The following is a 19,794-nucleotide window of genomic DNA, read 5'->3' on the forward strand; positions in this document are numbered from 1 at the left end:
TTCCGGAGGCTAAGAGGTAGCTTTTGCGAGGCTAGGGAACCGAGAAGGTAGTAAAATTTACTGGATAAGGGACAGGGGCTCCTGACCTAGAGCAGAGAGAGGCAGGCCGGCAGGCGGGTGCGGGTGCCCTGTTAAAGAAAGGAAGTACATACACATTGGGTACTTCCATAAGTACCTGAACATGCAAATTACATGTAAATGAGCCCGTTTGTGTTAGCAACCGAGTTACCGTAATTGCTATCAGTGTCTTTCCCCCCTCCCCTATTCCACAAGACTCTCTTAGTAAATTAGGCCGTGGAATGGACGCGGGGGGCCCGGCGGGGAGTGGAGAAAGAGAAAGGGCGGGCGGGGAAGATAGTCACCCTCACCACCCTTTTCCTATTCATCTTTAAGGACGCTGCCAAGATTATGCCCCTTATCGCTTCGGGAATGGCGCGGTCCAACCGCGTCAATCTTGCGCCGTTAGCGGCGCGACTCGAGGCCGTGGTTCTGCCTCCGAGGTCACCACCTGCCTGGATAGCCTTTGGCCTCCAGCCTCCGGACGTCGATCCCTCCAGGGAGGGGCTGGACAGGGCCAGGTCGGGAGAGGTGAGTGATCATAACCCCGTCTTCCAAACCAAACCAAACCAAACCATATACAACTAAACAAATAAAAACACGCCCTGCAACTGGACCTCTGGTTTTGCTTTTGTGTATTTGTCAGTATTACTGATTGGGAGCCCTCTCCCTCAGAACCTCTGTCCCAACCCTCATGGGGCCTTACTTAATATTTGTGGTTGAGGCTAGATTTCTGAGGCTAGCCCAGATCTTGTATGCCACCTTCCCTGCCACTTAAAGTCTGTTTGATTTGGGAGGACTGGAGTAACCTCTTTGAACCTCAGTTTCTATGTCTGCAAAGTGGATCCAGGAATATCAACACTTTACAGGGTTTTGTGAGGATTAAAAGAGAGTACAGATTACTACCATAGCACTACATTACTATTATTGGGACAATAATATAGGATGATGAAAGAAAAGGGTCACTGCTTCTGTGTTTAATGGGGAGGCAGAATAGAATGATTTTCCAGAATAATCAGGAAATTAAAGAAGAAATTTTAAAAATACATGGAAGCAAATGGGGAGGCAGAATAAAAAGTAGTAGCTTGGAAATACCTATGTAAAACATGCAGTATGTACAGAAGTAACAAGTGGGGTACCCAAATGCTGAAGGAATAGAGAGGAGTATGTTTAATTAATACAGAAGGCCTAGCCACTAAGTATATGGCAAATGAATGAATGGAAGACCTCTCAAAAATACTGTAAGCCAGGTATTAGAAGAGATATTGGGCAGGATCCAGCAGAACAAAAAAGAGAGCATTCTGAAGACTAAAAAACTGTTGAAGAAAAGAAATGGGTATTTGCTTGAATCATGAGAGGGCAAGCTGATAAACTAGGTTAAAGCGGGAGTACAGTAATGACAGATGAGCAGAGAAAGAAGCCAAGAGTGCCAAAGATAGTTTGAATTTGTCACCGCTGGTCTGGACAGGGGAATCATCAGCCCACCTGTCAGGTCCTGTAACTCTTGGCCAGCTCCCAATCAGCTGTCAGGCAAGGGTCAAGAGGCAATGATCCTGCTTTAACCTAGAGTTTAAAGTGTCACACATCCCTCCCTTCCAGGGGTAGGATTCCCAAGGGCCTTACGCCCCCCCCCCTTTTAAGATTTTATTTATTTAGAGACGCCTGGGTGGCAGTTGGTCAAGCATCTGCCTTCAGCTCATTATCCCAGGGTCCTGGGATCGAATCCTGCATTGGGCTCCCTGTTCAGTGGGGAGCCTGCTTCTCCCTCTGCCTGCCGCTCCCTCTGCTTGTACTCTCTGACAAATAAATAAAATCTTAAAAAAAATTTTTATTTATTTGAGAGAGAGGATGGGCCGGGGGGGGGGGCGGGGGGTGGTGCAGAGGGAGAAGTAGACTCCCTGCTGAGTGCAGAGCTGGACATGGGGCTCGATCCCAGGACCCCAAGACCATGACCCCAGTGGAAGTCAGACACTTAACGGGCTGAGCCACCCAGATGCCCCCTTAGGGCCAGTTTTTGAAACATTGTGAAAAGGGATGTGAAAGCCTTACTTTTTATAGTAGGAAGTTTTTTATTTTCCAACAACAAAACAAGATTTCAGGAACATCTCTGCTCAATCTTTAAGTAGGAACTTTTGATAGCTACTGACAGTTATTAAGTCCTTTATTTTTTTAGAGAGGAAGGGGGATGTTGGAGGGGCAGAGGGAGAGGGAGAGAAAAAATCTTAAGCAGGCTCCATGCCCAGTGCAGAGCCCTATGCAGGCTCGATCTCACAACCCTGAGATCATGACCCGAGCTGAAATCAAGAGTTGGGTGCTTAACCGCATGAGTGTGCCCCTATTAAGACCTTTATTAACCAAGTGAGACCTCCTCCCCTTGCCCTCCCCTCACAAACACAACATTAAGCAGAAGAGTGTTGAGTTTTCTGAGTTTATAGCTCTAAGGGCTCAAGTGTGAATTTCTTTGCATCTCTGTATAACTTGGTCTTTCTGACTTTTTCTGGAGATTTATTTATTTTTTTATTCACTCACTAACTTATTTATTTATTTATTTGATTCACTCTCTCTTTCCACAAGTCTCCAAACCCCTCTGGTCTGAACTCAAGGCAGGGAGGATTCATCTTTGTATTCTAGCCATATCCTTAGTTTCTGCCGCATGGAGAAGAAATTATGTTTGTTGATATAGCAACAGATGGAATGCAGAAGCAGATGTGAGAATCCAGTCAGGCATTAAAGGGATTTCCAAAAATATAAAACAATGCCAACTGTCTTACTGATTTTTTTTTTTTGGTTTGGGAAAAGTTATTTTTCATAAATGAATTAATAAATTAAAAATATTAACAAGTAAATATTTGACTAAACTAGTTTTTCTTCTTCCTATTTCCTTTTCTTCTTGATCTCAGTTGTCAAATTATAAAACTGAATGCTATTCTTTGTTTCCTATATTAAATTAAATCATGACATTTATGATATTCTCTAAAATTCCTTGCCACGCTGAACATATTTTTATTTTATTTATTTATTTATTTTTTAAGATTTTATTTATTTGAGAGAGAAAGAATGAGAGACAGAGAGCACGAGAGGGAGGAGGATCAGAGGGAGAAGCAGACTCCCCTGCTGAGCAGGGAGCCCGATGCGGGACTCGATCCTGGGACTCCAGGATCATGACCTGAGCTGAAGGCAGTCGCTTAACCAACTGAGCCACCCAGGTGCCCCTTTATTTTATTTTTTAAAGATTTTATTTATTTATTCTAGAGAGAGAGGGAGAGAGCATGAGCAGCAGGGGTCTGGGGGAGAAGCAGAGGGAGAGGGAAAGCAGACTCTACACCGAGTACAGAGCCCAGTGCCGGGCTTGATCTTAGGGTCCTGAGATCATGACCTGAGCTGAAATCGAGTCCAGCGCTTAACCGACTGAGCCACCCAGGCGCCCTTGGGGTTTTTTTTCAGAGAAAAGATAAAGAAGCCAGCAGTTACTGCCCAAGCCCCTACTGTATATGAAAGCAAACATTACTTCTTTATTCCTCATTACAATCCCGTGAAAGAGGTATTATACCATTTTTATGGAAACTGAGCTTCAGAATGGTCATTTTTTTCAAGGTTTTTTTTATTTCAACCCACAATAAAAAATACATTTTATCATCATGATCACTGAAGAACACACAAATTTGTCTTCATTGAAATAAAGGTTTCATGAGGGCGCCTGGGTGGCTCAGTCGTTAAGCATCTGCCTTCGGCTCAGGTCGTGATCCCAGGGTCCTGGGATCGAGTCCCACATCAGGCTCCCTGCTCAGCAGGAAGCCTGCTTCTCCCTCTCCCACTCCCCCTGCTTGTGTTCCTGCTCTCACTGTCTCTCTCTGTCAAATAAATAAATAAAATCTTTTAAAAAAATAATAAATAAAGGTTTCATGAAATAATACCCTAACTATATGCAATGCATTCTGATATTTTCTATTCTATTTCCCTTTTTGAAAATACTGTTTTACATCCTGCTAAATCAGTTTCACAACCCATGAATGGGTTGCAATCTATAGTTTGAAAAACTTTACTAAATAAATGTTCAAAATCATAAGTGGTAAAGCTAAAATGTGAACTGAATTCATGCTCTTTCCAGCAAACAAATACCTTCTCATGAACATTTCTTAAAAAATGCATTATATATATATGTTGTGCTTAGCTTTATCTCATTGTATGAAGCCAGCAGGACAATCCTAGGCAAAGAAGGGATAGGCCTACTGAGGAAACATAACGTGAGATGAAACACTTAGACAAATATATAATGACATTAGTCCCCCTGTTTAGTATGTAAGTGAATGTGGCATTTGCTTTCATTTCTGAAGAAAGTTGCTTATTATCCACAAAAATAAACAATAAGTTTATTTATTTGGGGCCATAGACTAGACATGTAGAGCTTGTCTTGGTTTAGTAGTAAATTATTATTTCAAGTTTTAGTGAATTATAAATTATCTTCAACTTATGATTGGGCTAAAATGAAAAAATATGACGTTTGGTGGGTGAGGTCATGGGAGTGCAGAGTTGGGTGCTAGGGAGGGAGTAGGAATGGTGGGGAGGAAGCAGTAGGCAGTCCTCAAACCTTTACTCCAGTAAACTGAAGATTGCCTAAACTATAATAACTTGTTTCATTTTAGATTTTAAGTTTCATTTATTTAAGTAATTAAGTAATCTCTACACCCAACATGGGGCTTGAACTCACGACCCCAAGGTCAAGTGTTGCATACTTTTCCAATTGAGCCAGCCTGGGTGGCTCAGTCATGAAGCGTCTGCCTTCCGCTCAGGTCATGACCCCAGGGTCCTGGGATCGAGCACCGCATCGGGCTCCCTGCTCAGCGGGAAGCCTGCTTCTCCCTCTCCCACTCCCCGTTCATGTTCCCGTGTCTCTCTCTGACAAATAAATAAATAAAATCTTTTAAAAATAGGCTAAACACCCCTGGTGGGGGGACAGGTACTGGCTGGCTCAGTCAGAAGAGCATGCGGCTCTTGATCTTGGGGTCATGAGTTCTAGCTCCACATTGGGTGTAGAGATTACTAAAAAAAATTAAAAATAAACTTAAAAAAAAAAAACCACACGTAAATCTCAAAATCCTCGTGTGGGCTGGTCTCCCAGAATGAATGGATATATCCCCAGGCCCAACCAAGGTAAGGGCAGGGTTTCCTTGGATGCTTCCATCTATTCTAACACCAGTGGTTTATTTTTCCATATGCCTGTCACTTCTAATGTGTCAGCAGCCCGGTCCAGTCCCTCTTCTCCTCCCACATGGAACCGTCTGCCTGGCTGGTTCCTTCTAATTCCAGTTCCTTCATCCTCTAATGGAAACTTCATACCTTTCATCCATTCATTCAGTCAACAGATAACTATAATAATGGTTGTGTGTTCTTCTAGTTGACTTCTCAGTATCATTCATACACACCCCTTCTGCCTGCCAGGTCTCTATGGGGGGTTGTTCTGCTATGCCTTTAGTCACAACTCACATCCCCAAACCCCTGCTTTTCCTAGAATGTCTTCCTTTTTCACCTAAGCTCCACATACCTTAAAGGTTTAACTCAAGCATATCTTTTCCATGAAACCTTCCCAAATTATTCAGCCCAAAGTGATCTCTCTGCATTTACAGCTCTCATGCAGAATGAGTGCTATGATTTAACTCTTTTTACTATATGTCTTATGTTTTCTGTCCTTTTGCCTTATGAGTTAGACTTGTCCAGCTAACTCCTACTCACCTCTACTGGAAGTCACCCCAGACCCCCATCTGACTTACACGCTATTCCTCTGGGCCCCCACAGCCCTCTGTGCTTAATGCTAAGATCACTGTTATGTTGCCACTGTGCTGTGATTGTTATTGACTTGAAGTCAAAGCTTAAGTCAACGGGCTTCTAATAAGTTCCTGGCACTTAAAAAACAAGAAGGAAAATAGAAAAACTGCAGTAATGCCTATTCCTGGCAGCCTGGATAAGAGAAAAGGCTCTCCCATTAAAATACAAGTAGAGCCTGGATAAATTACAAGAAACATAATGTTTAGCACATTGCTGGGCACATTAGAAAGAGAAATCACAAAAGGAAGAAAAAAATAACATTAAGCTGAAACTTATATGAAAGACGAGCAAAAGGCAGCAGGAGCAGCAGGTTTGCCTTGGGGACAAATGCCAGTATCAGTATCGTGAACAGAGGCTAAGGCCTGGGCCTAGCCATGGAATGGGAGAAAACCTGGAACTCATGGATTGAACTGAGACTCCTGAGGGGCTAACACAGTTCCAGGTCAGGAGCATCATTTGGATCCTGGCACAAGCAAATGCAAATTCTCTCTGGGGGAAAGTACCCCCAATTTAGGCTCTCTGGATTCCCGCAGATTAAGTTTAACAAAACATAAGCCCCAAACCCCCAAATTGAGAATAAACTGGGAAACAAGCTACCACAGGCAAGAATGAGCAGAAAACAAAACATTCAGATACCAAGAAGTCACAGAGATATAAAATAACAATCCCAACAAATTTCAAAGGTTTAGTATCAGAGTACCACATCTCTGAGCACAAATGATTAAGCTGAAAATGGATATCAAAAAGATAAAATTTTAAATATCCAGACATTTGGAAACTCATAAAACTTTTCTAAATAACTCATAAACTTAAAAAAGTCATCAAGGCAATTTAAATATTCTTAGGACTAAGTTATAATCAAAATACAGCAAAAAAAATTCGGGGAATATAGAGAAACAGGTCCTTAAAGACTTACAGTAGAAAAGCAGAGCTTGAAAATTAATTAGATCAAATTTAAGATGTTATGGAAAAACATAAAATTAAATCTAAAGAAAGCAGGAAATATTATAGATAATATCTATAATTAATGAAATGGAAAACAATACATAAGGGAGAAGACTGACAAAGCCCAAAGTAGTAGCTGAACATAGACAAGTGAAATAACACACTTCCAGTGCAATTGATGAGGAGGAACTGAGAAGGTAAAAGTACACAGTAGAAACGGAAAGAAGGACATGACTACCCAGAGAGCAGAGGCATAAATAAATAAATAAATAAATAAAAATTTTGTTTAAAAATAAAGGCATGAAATGCACAAAATCCTAGAACACTTACCCTAAATTGACTCAAAAAGAAATAGAAAGTCCATAGCAGCGATGTCCACAATAGCCAAACTATGGAAAGAGCCAAGATGTCCATCGACAGATGAATGGATAAAGAAGATGTGGTTTATACATACAATGGAATATAATGCAGCCATCAAAAAACCAAAATCTTGCCATTTGCAACTGGAACTAGAGGGTATTACGCTAAGTGAAATAAGTCAGTCAGAGAAAGACAAGCATCATATGACCTCACTGATATGAAGAATTCTTGATCTCAGGAAACAAACTGAAGCAGTAGTCTGGATAGAACCACAACAACTTTGGGGTGGAGGGGGGTGGGAGGGATGGGGTGGCTGGGTGACAGACATTGGGGAGGGTATGTGCTATGGTGAGTGCTGTGAGTTGTGCAAGACTGTTGAATCACACACCTGTACCTCTGAAACAAATAATACAATATATGTTAAAAAAAAAAAAGATAGTAGGAAGGGAAAAATGCAGTGGGGGAAATCGGAGGGGGAGATGAACCATGAGAGACGATGGACTCTGAGAAACAAACTGCGGGTTCTAGAGGGGAGGGGGGCGGGGGATGGGTTAGCCCGGTGGTGGGTATTAAGGAGGGCACGTATTGCATGGAGCACTGGGTGTTATACGCAAACATGGAACATGAATCATGGAACACTACATCAAAAACTAATGATGTAATGTATGGTGACTAACATAATAAAATTAATTAAAAAACTTAAAAAATAAATATAAATGAGCTATTAAGCCATGAAAAAAAAAAGAAAGTCCAGACAGCCTATAATTATTAAAGAAATTGAATTGATGGTTAAAGTTTTTCCCAAAAAGACAGGCAAAGATGGTTCGACAGCTGGGTTTTACCAAAGTGTCAAGGGACAGCTCATTTCAATCTGATGTCAACTCTTCCAAAGAATAAGAGGGGACAGTCCCCAACTCAGAGGGTGTACAGACCAAATGAACCATCTTAGAAACCTTTTTGGAAATCTTACTTCAGGGGTGCCTGGGTGGCTCAGTCGTTAAGCGTCTGCCTTCGGCTCAGGTCACGATCCCGCGGTTGTGGGATCGAGCCCCGCATCGGGCTCCCTGCTTGGCGGGAAGCCTGCCTCTCCCCCCCCCACTCCCCCCACTCCCCCTACTTGTGTTCCCTCTCTCGCTGTCTCTCTCTGTCAAATAAATAAAAATAAAAAAAGCTAACATTTAAAAAAAAAAATCTTACTTCAAAAAGGCACTAACAGGTACAAGAATGTTTGTAGCAGCATTGTTTGTAATGGCAAACAATTGGAAACAACCCAAATGTCCATTAATAGGTGAATACATAAATAACTTGTGGCTTATGTACTTGATGGAACATTACACAGGTGAAAATGAACGAATTACAGCTACTTACAACACAGATGAATCTTAGAAATGTTAAGTGAAAAAAAGCAAACTTCAGGGGACTATTAGAGCATAAAATTTTTGTAAAGATAAAAAAGCAAAATTGAACAATTTTTAAATATTGTACACATATGGTTAAATATATACACACGTATGTGTGTGTGTGTGGCACGCAATTAATAAACATAAAATTAAGGACAGTGGTTACCTCTAGGGAGAGGCAGTGGGATAGGAATGGGTAGGAACACAAAAAACTCAATGGTATTTCTAATGTTTTAATGTATAAGTTGGGCGATGGGTCAAAGGTATTCATTTAATATTATGTTTCATAATTTATTCATGTTAAATATATTCTTTATAGATACCAAATATTACATATTATAATTTTTAAAAATCTGCTGTGGTGGAAACAAATGAGTGAAGTCTCCCTGAAAGAAAATATGTTTCCTGGGCAGAACCAAGATTGCCTGACAGAAGCTACCCTTATGCAGAAAACGACGTATGTCCTCAGTAAATACTGGTTGGTTTACTGCTTTTCGAAGGATAACGTCTGGATTCCCTTCTTATTGGTGCTTGCTGATGTGCAGAGCTACCTCCTGCCACACACCTAGCCTAAACCCCACGATCCTGGCTGAAATCCTGACACACGTATGACAAGAGACTGACACCTGGTGGATACAGAATGGATTTAATAAAATGACTAGGAACTAAATCTTTCACTCCACTTGGTGAAAGTGGCAGTAGGGTAAGGGATAGGGAAGCAGAATGAGGAGAAAACCAACATTCAGAAACAGGAAAGGGAAGGATCTCCATCTCTGAAATGTAGGGATTGTCATCTAAATGAGACTAAAGAGAGAGTCCCTGAAGGAGAGTGACTTCCCTCTCATTCCTTCTGCGCCTACCAGAGGAAAGGGGCTACAGCTGCAGTAAGGAAAATGCAAGACGGTGAGGGAAAAAGGAAACAGGTGTAGCTGATCCCAACCTAGCAAACTAAAACCACATGTACGTCCCGGTATTGGCCAGGTGTCAGCTGCCTCCCCAGGAACCGCCCGCGTCAGTTCCCATTTGGAGACCTATGTGATTCTAAGGAAGCTGATCCCAATCTTTCCCTGATGTAGAAGGAGCGAATTAGCATACACCATCCTTCTGGCCACAGTGATTGGTGAGGGATCGGCATGTGACGCAGGCTGGCCTAATCAGAGTCCATCTTAAGGCTTTGCTAGGATGCCTGGCACAAAGATGCCCCCCACCCCTTCTGGTTGGGTATAATCCCAGGAGTGCTGGCAGCCACTAGGTGGCCCAGGTTTAAGATGATCCTACAGAAGGCAGCAGCAGGGGGAAATCAATCAGGTATTTAGAGAAACACTGAGCCACCGCATCAGCTTTTCCTGGAGCCAGTACTACCTCTGGACTTTCCGGTTATGTGAGCCAGTCAGTCTTTATTTTTAAGCCAGTTTGAGTTATTTTTTTTTTACGATTTAAAACCAAAAGATTCCTAGCCTATACATTCATCATACTTACTCCATCCCTATCTTCCTGCAGGATAGCACAGAGATCCAGGTAAGACAGTCATGACAGATTTATCAGTGACGCTAAAGCCAAGGGTACTGAGCTGGAAAGGTCAGAGGCAGGAGCCGGACACTGTGTAAGACACAGGGTGCCTCAGCTGTCTGTACAGGAAAATGAATTCCCTTAGGAAAAGAAGAGCCAAATGAGAAGCAAGTGCAGAGGGGCCTCTACTAGGCAGGTAGAGTTAATGTGGATATAAACACTCCTCCCCACATACCTATCATGGGGGTGTTGCTTTGGGGTCTTTCCCCTCGTGGAATAAGGAATTTTGAAGCACATGCCCCTTTAAGTCTTTATTACCCTGCGCTGCGGTGTCTACCTCTCCCTTTACCAAATGAAGAGCTTCCTTTTGGCTTCTACTGCCCTTGATGACACTCACTTTTGAGGTGACCAGAGGAATTTTATCTTCTGCTTCTTTGGCATGCCGGGAACTGGGGCCCCTTCCTCCTCTGGAAACAGCACCATCTTCCTGACCCTGGGCAAGCACCATCCCCTTCTCAGCCTCTCCCACTGGTCCTGGCTTCCCTGACCCTCCAGCTGAGTTGCTTTCCCCTCCAGAGGCCCACGTCTCCCGTGGTAACCTTGGGGACTGGGCAGAGTCCATGGCAGGTGCTGACTTGTCAGGGGGAGAGGTCCTTTCCTTACTTCCACCTGATTTTTTTCGAGGGCGCCCCCGTTTTCTTTTGGCATCACTTCCTGTATCCTCTATATCCTGCTTTGCTGCTTTAGCAGGTGGATCCTGCCCAATGGCCTCACTCACAGGTACTTCTGCTGTCCTCTTGACACCCTTGTCATGGGGTCCCGGGTCACCACCTATGCCTAATTCCCTGTTCTCTGTGCCCTGCGGCTGAGTGAGTGCCCCAGGCAGGGCTTGCCCAGGCCCGGGTCCGGGTCCAGGTCCAGACAAAGCAGGAACGGTTGGTAAGATCATGTTAATGATGGGCATAGCTGCCTGGGGTCCCCCAGCCCTACTGGGCAGAGGCAGTGTAGCCACTTTCAGGCCTGAAGAAATCTTGGGGGCCAGGATGGGTGGAGAGACTCGGATTGGCGGAATAAGTGAGCGAGGGGCCCGGGGAAGGAGCAGAGGCAGCCGGGCCACCAGGGCATTAACCTGTGGGTTATTGGCTGCTGGGGCTGGGCTCTCCACTACACTCTTCTTCCGCTCACCACGTGCAGGGGGGCCACCTCCAGCCCGGGGTTCCAGCTCCTTAGGAGGCTAAAAGGTGAAGAGAGGACACACTAAGTGGGAAGATCAGACATCGGAGCAAACACAGACACAGGAGGGTGAGAAGATAATGGGAAAGGGGATACTAAGCCCCCAGCCCAGGGCAGCAAGGTCGGGGCGGGGGATGGGGGGGCATCAATTTCCTTACCTGGGCTGGTCTCTCTGGTTTCTTATGGGCTCCACCTTCTAGGCTCTCTACACCATTCTTGGATTTAGATGACCGCTCCCGAGGGGCATGTTCATCGTCTTCTGCAGAGGTGCCAGTAAAGGTAAAAGGCGAGGGTGAGGAGGAAACAATGGCCACGTGAGGTGACTCTGACTGACTGACTGGTGCAGAAGGGGGAAGAAAGTGGTCTAAAGCGTGTCCTAATGCCCTACGAGGGGCACCAGGAATAGAAGGCAAATGCAAGGTGTCTCTGTCCTAGTAGGCGGGAGGGCCTATGAAGCTGAAAGTGGCTGAGAGTTTTTTGGGGCCTGAGAGAGTCTCCACCCACCAGCGAGCCCCATCGCCTTGAGCACGTGGGCATGTGCAGATCGGGCAGAGATGAGATGCTGCTGCAGCAGGAAGCGGGCGACCTCAACGATGGAACTGAAGGACCGTTTCAGGATTCGTTCTGCCCAGTCACAGGTCAGAGCACAGGCTGCCTCCACCAGCTCATCCCGAGGTGCTGGGGTTACTTCTGGGCCCATTTCCGGCTGCAGCGGGGAAACACATGCCCAGTCACACTCCAAACTGAAGAACCCTTGGCCCCTCTCAGACACCTGTGTCAGCCACAGTTAAGACCAGACTGGAGATGGGGTAACTCATCCCAGAAACCCACAAATTCTCTTCATCCTCTGCCTGAGCCATAAGGTAGGTAGAAGGGCATATCCTATATACCCAGAAGCTATGTGCAGAATGACGTAGGCTATGTCAGCCCTCCACCTTGGAGAGAAGAGTGCAATCGGAGGGTTGGTTGTTACTTACACTGTCAGAGCCCTTCAGGTCAAGTCCAGGCAAGGGGGGCATAGATACCAAGGTCTTCCTTCGTATGCCACTGTAGCAATATCTGAGGCAAGTTAAAGAGCAGCCAACGGTGGGGATCTCCGAGCCCCATGGGAAGGTTAGGCTGTTTCCACTCCTGGCCCTCCACACCCTAAGTTTTACTCCCCAGGTCCTCCAACCCCAACCTCTCCATTCAAGGATACTTGGACTGGCCCCGGCCACCAAGCCTTCGGGCCTTGATGTCAGGGAAGATCTCTCTGATGATTTTGCCAAAGTTGGCTGTGCTGAGTGGGCGGCAACAGGCGAGGCTCTCACAGTACTTCCTGGCGGGGAGGGGGCACAGTGGGAAGACACTCAGAGAAGGAGGTCATGGTGAGATTCCGAGGGTCCCTGGCACCCTTTAAGAAGTCAGGCTCTATCAAGGCAGGGAGCTCTCCAGGGGTGAGGGGGTAGTCCTATGCCCGCCAACCCACACCACCCTCCTCCCGCCTCATTCACCCACCGATAGGCATCATAAACACTTTGCTTTGGCAAACAGGTGTCAGTATGCTCTTCTAGGTGGTTACGGATCCACCTATAGGCATACATGTACTCCTCATTGCTGAGTGTACTTGGCTCTGAGCTGCAAGAGAAGTAAAAGGGACAAGCCTTACTAAGATCCTCAAGTTGCTGTGGTTCTATCCAGACTACTGCTTCAGCAGTGCTGGACCAAATCACCCAGAATCCAGCTTTTCCTGGTAAACTGGGGCAGGACAGGGACTATTCTTCTCATCAAGGACAGCTGTTATGAGTATTCCAATTCACCCAGCCCCATCCCAGTGAGCCTTCCTTTAAGAACCAGAACCTCTGATATCTTAAACTCTAGCACCAAACCTACCTTTTGTCTCCAGTACTGGGCCCTGAGGGAAGCTGAAGGTAGAGATACAGCTTGTCGTTGTCTGAGAATTTCTGTACATCTTGCTGAGGTAGGGAGGAACAGAGAGGCAGGAGAAAAAATAAGGCCAAGAAGGACGCAAGACAGGATCTTCTGATCCTTCCCCCAAAGTCTAGCTGCCTTAGAGACTGTCAGACTGAAAAGGACCTTAGAAATGATTTGGGGCTGGGTGTTCACTGTGCTCTGAGGAGTGCCCTTGTGAGCTACTGTGGTGAGAGGGGGAGTGGAGGGGATCGGCTTTGACATTATTCCTACTGAGCGTCTACGCGACAGGTCACAGAGAGATGAAGTAAGATGCCCAAGGTCAATCTGGCAACAAGTTGCAAAGCCAATTATCTTCTGACAGGGAAGACAGTACTGCCTCTCCCACATAAAGCTTTCAGTTATGCATATCTTCATCACCCTCATCCCCCACCAATTCCACCTCTCTATTGCCCTCTTCCCGAAAATACTTACCAGGATTCCCTCGACTTTGTTCTGCACGGCCTTGCTGTGGAAAAGAGGAGAAAGCTGGAGGTCAGACACAAGATTTTCTCTAGTGTCTTACTGTTAGGGAGAGGAAGAGGGATGAGATGCTTAAGGGGTGCTCAGCAACTGCTCCCATGATGAAGAACCTCCCCATGTTCAGATGCACTTGCTCAGGGAGAGGCAGTTCATCTACAGAGGAAGTGAAGTGCTACAGTTCTGGAGCAAGGTTTGGAGGTGGTGATGAGTACTTACGAAATGGTACCTCGGAGCCTCTGAAGAAGGGTGGTGGGTTCTCCCGCCTCAGCACTACCTGAGGGGGCCCTTCCCCCAGTCTTCGGGCTCTTAGCATCGGGCTCATCTTCGGCCATCCCGGCATGAGGGCTAGAGCTGAGAGACCAGGCATGAAGATTTAACCTCCCTTTCCCTGGAGGCCCCCGGGCACTCCTCATCTCCCTACCCAGAAACACAGAGAAACAGAAAGAAAGCCTCTGAATTTCCTCAGTGGTCTTTTTTTCACCAGTTGCCTTCTCCAAAAATTAGAAATTATCCCATTACTTCCCCAGGCCCACATATACCCAAAGAGATCTTTGCCATATCCGTTCTATCTGCCCCACCTTTTTGCAGTCTCCTAAATATGGAAAACTGTAAAGGAAGGGATAGGGGGACTGGAAATCGACGTTAGACATGTCCATTTCTGCCTCTGATTCCGTACTGCCCTCCTCCCCTTAAAAAAAAAAAAACAAAAATAAAAACAGTAACAACCACAAAATAAAGTTCTCCAATTCTCTAAGCGACTCCTCACGCCTTAATTTTCCTGGGAGGTCAGAAAGGATACGAACATATTCTGCCCTTCCAGCCTTGGAAAACACTGGGCCCAAGTTCTCATTACTTAATCTCGCCACGGCTTCCCCCGCGGCTTCCCCCTCCCCACGTCGCCAGTCCCTACGTCATCTCCCTCAACCTCCCATCCAGAGGCGCACCCCCACCTCCCTCCCTTCCCTCTGCATTCAATCCCGCGTTGCTGCAAGGTGGGGGGTTCAGGGTGGCGAACTCCTGGGCTGGGCATAGGAAACCCGGTTGGAGGAACGGGGTCCCAGATTCGGGGCACGTGCACATGGGTGAAGGAGCTTTGAAAATACAGCCAAAATCTTGTTCTGCTCTCCTCCCAACTCATACTGCCCCCTCCCTACCTTTGAACAGTCGCCTTCCAACACAAGCAACAATAAAGGTAAGGGAGAAAGAGAAACTACCTCGTAGCCACCTTCACTCCAGCCCAGCCCCACGGTCCTGGCCCAGCGGGCTCGTGCGTTGCTTTATTTTCTTTTTTCTGAATGGCTGGAACAGCCCCGATCTGCCTAGATACTCGGACGACCTGCTCTCTCATTGGTCGTTGCTGCCACCCGGAGACAGGAGGCGCCGGGCTCGCACCGCCTGCGGGTAGAGTCTGCCTGGTAACAGATTCTGATTGGACAATAGGGGAGGGAAAATCCAAAGTTGGTCTTATTTGAGCGAAGAGGGGGAAGTCCGGGTTAGGTTTCGGTTAAAACTGGGGTCGGTTGGGACTGCCGGTCCCAAGAGATTCTTCTCTTAAAGGGACCGCAGGACGAAAGACCGGGCGCTGGGCTCCCTTTGGAGCTTTCTTTTCCTTTGCCCTCTCCTTCCGGGTTTCAGTTTTGCCTTCGGTCGTCAGAGCCAGTGGAAGAAAAGAATCAATGGATAATTAAAAGAAAAAAAGCTAGAAAATTATGGGTAGTAGTGATGGAGGTTCGCTGTAAGCCCACATAACCTCCTTTTGATGAAAAACAAATTGAGCACCCCATCCCCGACCCCCGCCCTCAACACAGCATACAGGCACTCCACAACAAATCTGCAAACACAGGCTCACGTTCCTCTCTGATGGAGGCCTCAAAACCTCCGCAGCTGTACCACGTTTAGTTAAAATGCCAAGCGTTCCTGGGTTTCCCGTGGGTACTTTATTTCCTTCCAAAGAGTTGCTAATGTATCTGCATCCCCATAGTTCTGCACTCAGCGAACATTGGAATTTTGACTGACACCCCCAGGGGGTGCTGGATACCCACAGGAACTCTTTACTCTCATAGAACTTTGTACTGTATAGGTCATGGTTCTTAACCCTTTTCGTTAAGGATGTTTTTAGGTCATGAATCAAATGAAAGCAATGAATCCTTTGCCGTGAAAAACGCACATGCAGACCAAGTTCCACATCTAATTTCTGAGGTCAGGGACTGCAGGTTAACATTCTTTTGAATGGATGTATTTTGTTTTGCACAACAGATACCTTACACCTAAAACTCTATTTGCAGTCCTGATTCTAATACATTCTCTAGTCTCATCATCAGTGTACTTTTGTAAAGAGGACAAGCAGTACTGCCTGATCTGGTCACCTTTGCCCTTTATAGCCCCCAATAACCTATGCTTCTGTGGCTACGGGAAGAACCTAAGGAATTGCAGAGTTTGAGGGAATAAGGATATACTGGCAAGAAGGTTTTCTAATAACAGCAAAAATTTATTGGTGTTCTCTGTGTGCTAGACACCATCCCGAATTCTAAACACATTAAATTCTATCATTTAATGCTCATGGCAGCTCTTTGAAGTAGGTTGTCTCTGTTTTATAGGCAAAGAAATTGAGATTCGGAGAAGTGAAGGGACTTGTCTACAGTTATGTATGTAGGAGCGCTGGAATCAGGATCCAAAGACAGGCAGTCTGCCTTCAGAGCCCATTTTCTTGAACACTGCTCTAGACTGTGTATACATACTTGTAGACACTCATATACAAATATGGGTATAGACTGATAGAAAGATACCCCCAACCACCACTGTTTGGTATGAAGGGAGATATAGGGCACTTTGATTAGAAAAAGAGATTGGGGTAAATTATGCTGGCTTAGGAATTTGCAGGTGGCAGGGAATAAATGGAAACTTCAGGAAAGGGAGAAAAAGTATCATAGGTATGTAAGGGAGATTATTTTGACAGCACTGTAAGTAGGTGAGGTTGCATGGGGCAAAAGGCTTAAGATGGGAAAAACAGGCAAGTATTCACTTATGCCAGGCATTGTGTTAAGAACGGGGAATGCAGCATCGAATAAGGTATGATGTACCTTGCCCTGAGAAGTAACAATAAAAATGATCTGATTAGCATCACCACAATAACAGCAAGTATTTATCTAGAGCTTAATATGCGCTGAGGATTTCTCTAAAGGCCTCACATATGTTGCCACTTTATCTCTTAGCAACTCTATCAGATAGGTACTGTGATTATCCCTATTTTACAGATAAGAAGACTAAGGCATTGAGAGGTTAATAATTTGCCCAGTGTTGCACAGTAAGTGAGGGAGCCCAGATCTGAACCTAGGCTATCTGGATCAGAATATGCTCTGGACACCATTGTACAGTGCCTACTGCTATTGGGAGTGAATTCTTAAACATGAGAAAGCAAACCATAAAAGACAATATTGATAAATTTAGATAATTAATATTAAAAACCTAAATTTATTTTATTTTATTTTATTTTTGGGGGGAAAATCACTTTATTCTAATTCACAAATGAGAACATCACAAAAGGTGATTTAAGGAGGCACACCAATATCTGCCCAACCCCAAATTCAAACCATCTCAATGAACAGAACAACCATTTTCATTCCAATTCTGCAGAAAGCTGTATTTAATGATGAAGGAGAAGCTTAACTGGTGGTTTTCCAACACTTTATATATTCACCATCAATTATATTTTTATGCTAAATTAACTTGGTTATGAGAGATGATTTTCCATATCTTCAATTTGAACTTCTTGATTAGGCTAATCCATTTGCAAATCTGCACTGTTTCAGCACCTCGCTGAAACCTTCACAAAGCTTCAGGTCACCCTGGTTCTGGGCACACTCCAGAAACTGTTTCATCTCATGGTGGCATGGGCCAAACTGCTGCTGCTCCTGGTATGCTGGCTGGGTTCCCTGAGGCTCCTGGTAAGTGATGTCAGGCCTTGAAGGCTCAGCATTGCCTCCTCCACCGAAGCCCCCAGTGATGGCATGACCTATCGTGTGCCCGACAGCAGAGCCCACAGCCACGCCAGCTGCAGTGGTTGCCATCTGGGCCATGAGCCCTGGCTGCCGGGGCGCAGCAGCAGGTGAGCCGACAGCCGCTGGTGGAGCCGCTGCCAGAGGCTGAGCTGCTGGCGCTGGTCTAGGCGCTGCTCTCATCTGAGGTGCCCGGCTGGCCGGCGAGGCCGTGCGGGAGGTGCGGCTCCGGCTTCCACGCGGCATGGTGACTTGCAGAGCAGCTCAGTCAACCTAAATTTATTTTAAAAACCACTAGGCAAAGAATGTAAAATCAAGCCACAAATTGGGAGAAGATATTTCAAGACACAACAAAGGGTTATCATCAGAAATTTATAAACGCCTTCTACAAATGAAAAGATAAACACCCAAATAGAAAAATGGGCAGAGAGGGGCGCCTGGGTGGCTCAGTGGGTTAAGTGGCTGCCTTCGGCTTGGGTCATGATCCCAGGGTCCTGGGATAGAGCCCCGCGTTGGGCTCCCTGCTCAGCGGGGAGCCTGCTTCTCCCTCTCCCTCTGCCTGCCTCTCTGCCTACTTGTGCTCTCTCTGCCAAACAAATAAATAAAATCTGTAAAAAAAAAAATTAAAAAAAAGAAAAATGGGCAGAGAAAACCAACAGGAACTTCATACAAGAAGCAGAAATGGCTCACAAACATATGAAAAGTTGTTCTCTCGCTATAGTAATCAAGAAAATGCAAATTAAAACCACAAGATACCATTTCAGACCCACTAAATTGGCAACAATTACAAAGTCTGGCAATGCTGAGAGCTGACAGGGCTGTGAGCCAACAGGAGCCCTCCTCACTCACTGCTGGTGGGGATGCAATTTGCTATAATTTTGGAAAAGAGTTTGGAATTACTTGATAATGTTGAATATGTGAATATCTATGATTCAACAATCCTACTCCTACAGACATGCCCTAAAGACAGAGACAGTAAGGTTTATAGTCTCACTGTTTGCATTAGCGAGCAGAGTGATAAGTTGTATATTTATATGATGGAATGTCATAGGGCAGTGGGAATGAATGAGCCACAGCTACATGCATCTACACAGATGAACTTTAGAAACAGTGAAGGAACTATAACAGAAGAAAACATACAGTGCAATGCAATTTACAGATATTTAATGACAGGCAAAACTGAACAATATATTGTTTATGGATAAATACGTATGTGGTGAAAAGTAAAAGTAATAGAATTATTACCATAAGATTAAAGATATAAGTTACTTCTGGGCTCCTGGGTGGCTCAGATGGTTAGGTGTCTGCCTTCGGCTCAGGTCATGATCCCAGGGTCCTGGGATCGAGTCCTGCATCGGGCTCCCTGCTCCTTGGGAGCCTGCTTCTCCCTCTGCCTCTCTCTCTCTCTCTCTCTCTGTCTCTCATGAATAAATAAGTAAACTCTTTTAAAAAATAATAAAGATATAAGTTACTTCTGGTGAGCAAGGGAAAAGAGTTTTAGGAATGGTTGTTCAGCCAATCAATAGTTTTTTCCATAGGTTCTAATTTAATTTGTTTGTTTTCCAAATGGATGGCTGGTCTTTTCTTTTTCTGGTCTTTTTCTTTCTTTCTTTTTCTTTCTTTCTTTCTTTCTTTCTTCTTTCTTTCTTTCTTTCTTTCTTTCTTTCTTTCTTTCTTTCTTTCTTTCTTTCTTTTCTTTCTTTCTTTCTTTCTTTCTTTCTTTCTTTCTTTCTTTCTTTCTTCTTTCTTTCTCTTTCTTTCTTTCTTTCTCTCTTTCTTTCTCTCTTTCTTTCTCTCTTTCTTTCTTGCCAGTCTTTTAAAAATATTTATCATTTCCGGGTGCCTGGGTGGCTCAGTTGGTTAAGCGACTGCTTTCAGCCCAGGTCATGATCCTGGAGTCCCGGGATCGAGTCCCGCATCGGGCTCCCTGCTCGGCGGGGAGTCTGCTTCTCCCTCTGACCCTCTTCCCTCTCGTGCTCTCTATCTCTCATTCTCTCTCTCTCAAATAAATAAATAAAATCTTTAAAAAAATGTATTTT

At 45.0% G+C, this 19,794-nt stretch overlaps 2 protein-coding genes across 8 annotated transcripts; both read right to left on the reverse strand.

Annotated features, from left to right (window-relative positions):
* Positions 1–8,327: 8,327 nt before the first annotated feature.
* Positions 8,328–15,046, reverse strand: RFX5 (regulatory factor X5). 7 transcript variants are annotated; one of them, XM_027577700.1, is made up of 11 exons: positions 14,975–14,989; positions 14,339–14,448; positions 13,977–14,111; positions 13,713–13,746; positions 13,200–13,282; positions 12,825–12,944; positions 12,526–12,645; positions 12,305–12,386; positions 11,832–12,033; positions 11,486–11,586; positions 8,328–11,328 (listed from the first exon to the last, which is right to left on the reverse strand). In XM_027577700.1, the coding sequence occupies exons 3-11, from the start codon at positions 14,090–14,092 to the stop codon at positions 10,333–10,335; spliced, it is 1,854 nt and encodes a 617-aa protein (XP_027433501.1). In that variant the 5' UTR covers positions 14,093–14,111; positions 14,339–14,448; positions 14,975–14,989; the 3' UTR covers positions 8,328–10,332. The 7 variants fall into 7 exon arrangements, with proteins under 7 accessions (XP_027433501.1, XP_027433500.1, XP_027433498.1 ...); XM_027577699.1 differs by lacking the exon at positions 14,339–14,448 and having other exon boundaries at positions 14,975–15,046; XM_027577697.1 differs by lacking the exon at positions 14,339–14,448 and having other exon boundaries at positions 13,977–14,177; positions 14,975–15,021.
* A 2,424-nt stretch (positions 15,047–17,470) lies between these two features.
* Positions 17,471–18,001, reverse strand: LOC113939252 (coiled-coil-helix-coiled-coil-helix domain-containing protein 2-like). The gene has a single exon (XM_035727278.1). It carries the CDS (start codon positions 17,999–18,001, stop codon positions 17,534–17,536), a length of 468 nt encoding a protein of 155 aa, XP_035583171.1. The 3' UTR covers positions 17,471–17,533.
* Positions 18,002–19,794: the final 1,793 nt, after the last annotated feature.

Source organism: Zalophus californianus, chromosome 4, assembly GCF_009762305.2.
Source record: "Zalophus californianus isolate mZalCal1 chromosome 4, mZalCal1.pri.v2, whole genome shotgun sequence".
Taxonomy (NCBI): Eukaryota; Metazoa; Chordata; class Mammalia; order Carnivora; family Otariidae; genus Zalophus; species Zalophus californianus.

Excerpts from the sequence above, each read along its gene's own strand:
- RFX5 (XM_027577697.1), bottom strand. The coding sequence starts at position 14,173 with ATGAGGAGTGCCCGGGGGCCTCCAGGGAAAGGGAGGTTAAATCTTCAT. Across the intron at positions 12,646-12,824 it reads AGTGTTTATGATGCCTATCG|GAAGTACTGTGAGAGCCTCG; the intron begins GTGGGTGAATGA and ends CCTCCCCGCCAG. Across the intron at positions 11,329-11,485 it reads AACCAGAGAGACCAGCCCAG|CCTCCTAAGGAGCTGGAACC; the intron begins GTAAGGAAATTG and ends TTCACCTTTTAG.
- LOC113939252 (XM_035727278.1), bottom strand. The coding sequence starts at position 18,001 with ATGCCGCGTGGAAGCCGGAGCCGCACCTCCCGCACGGCCTCGCCGGCC.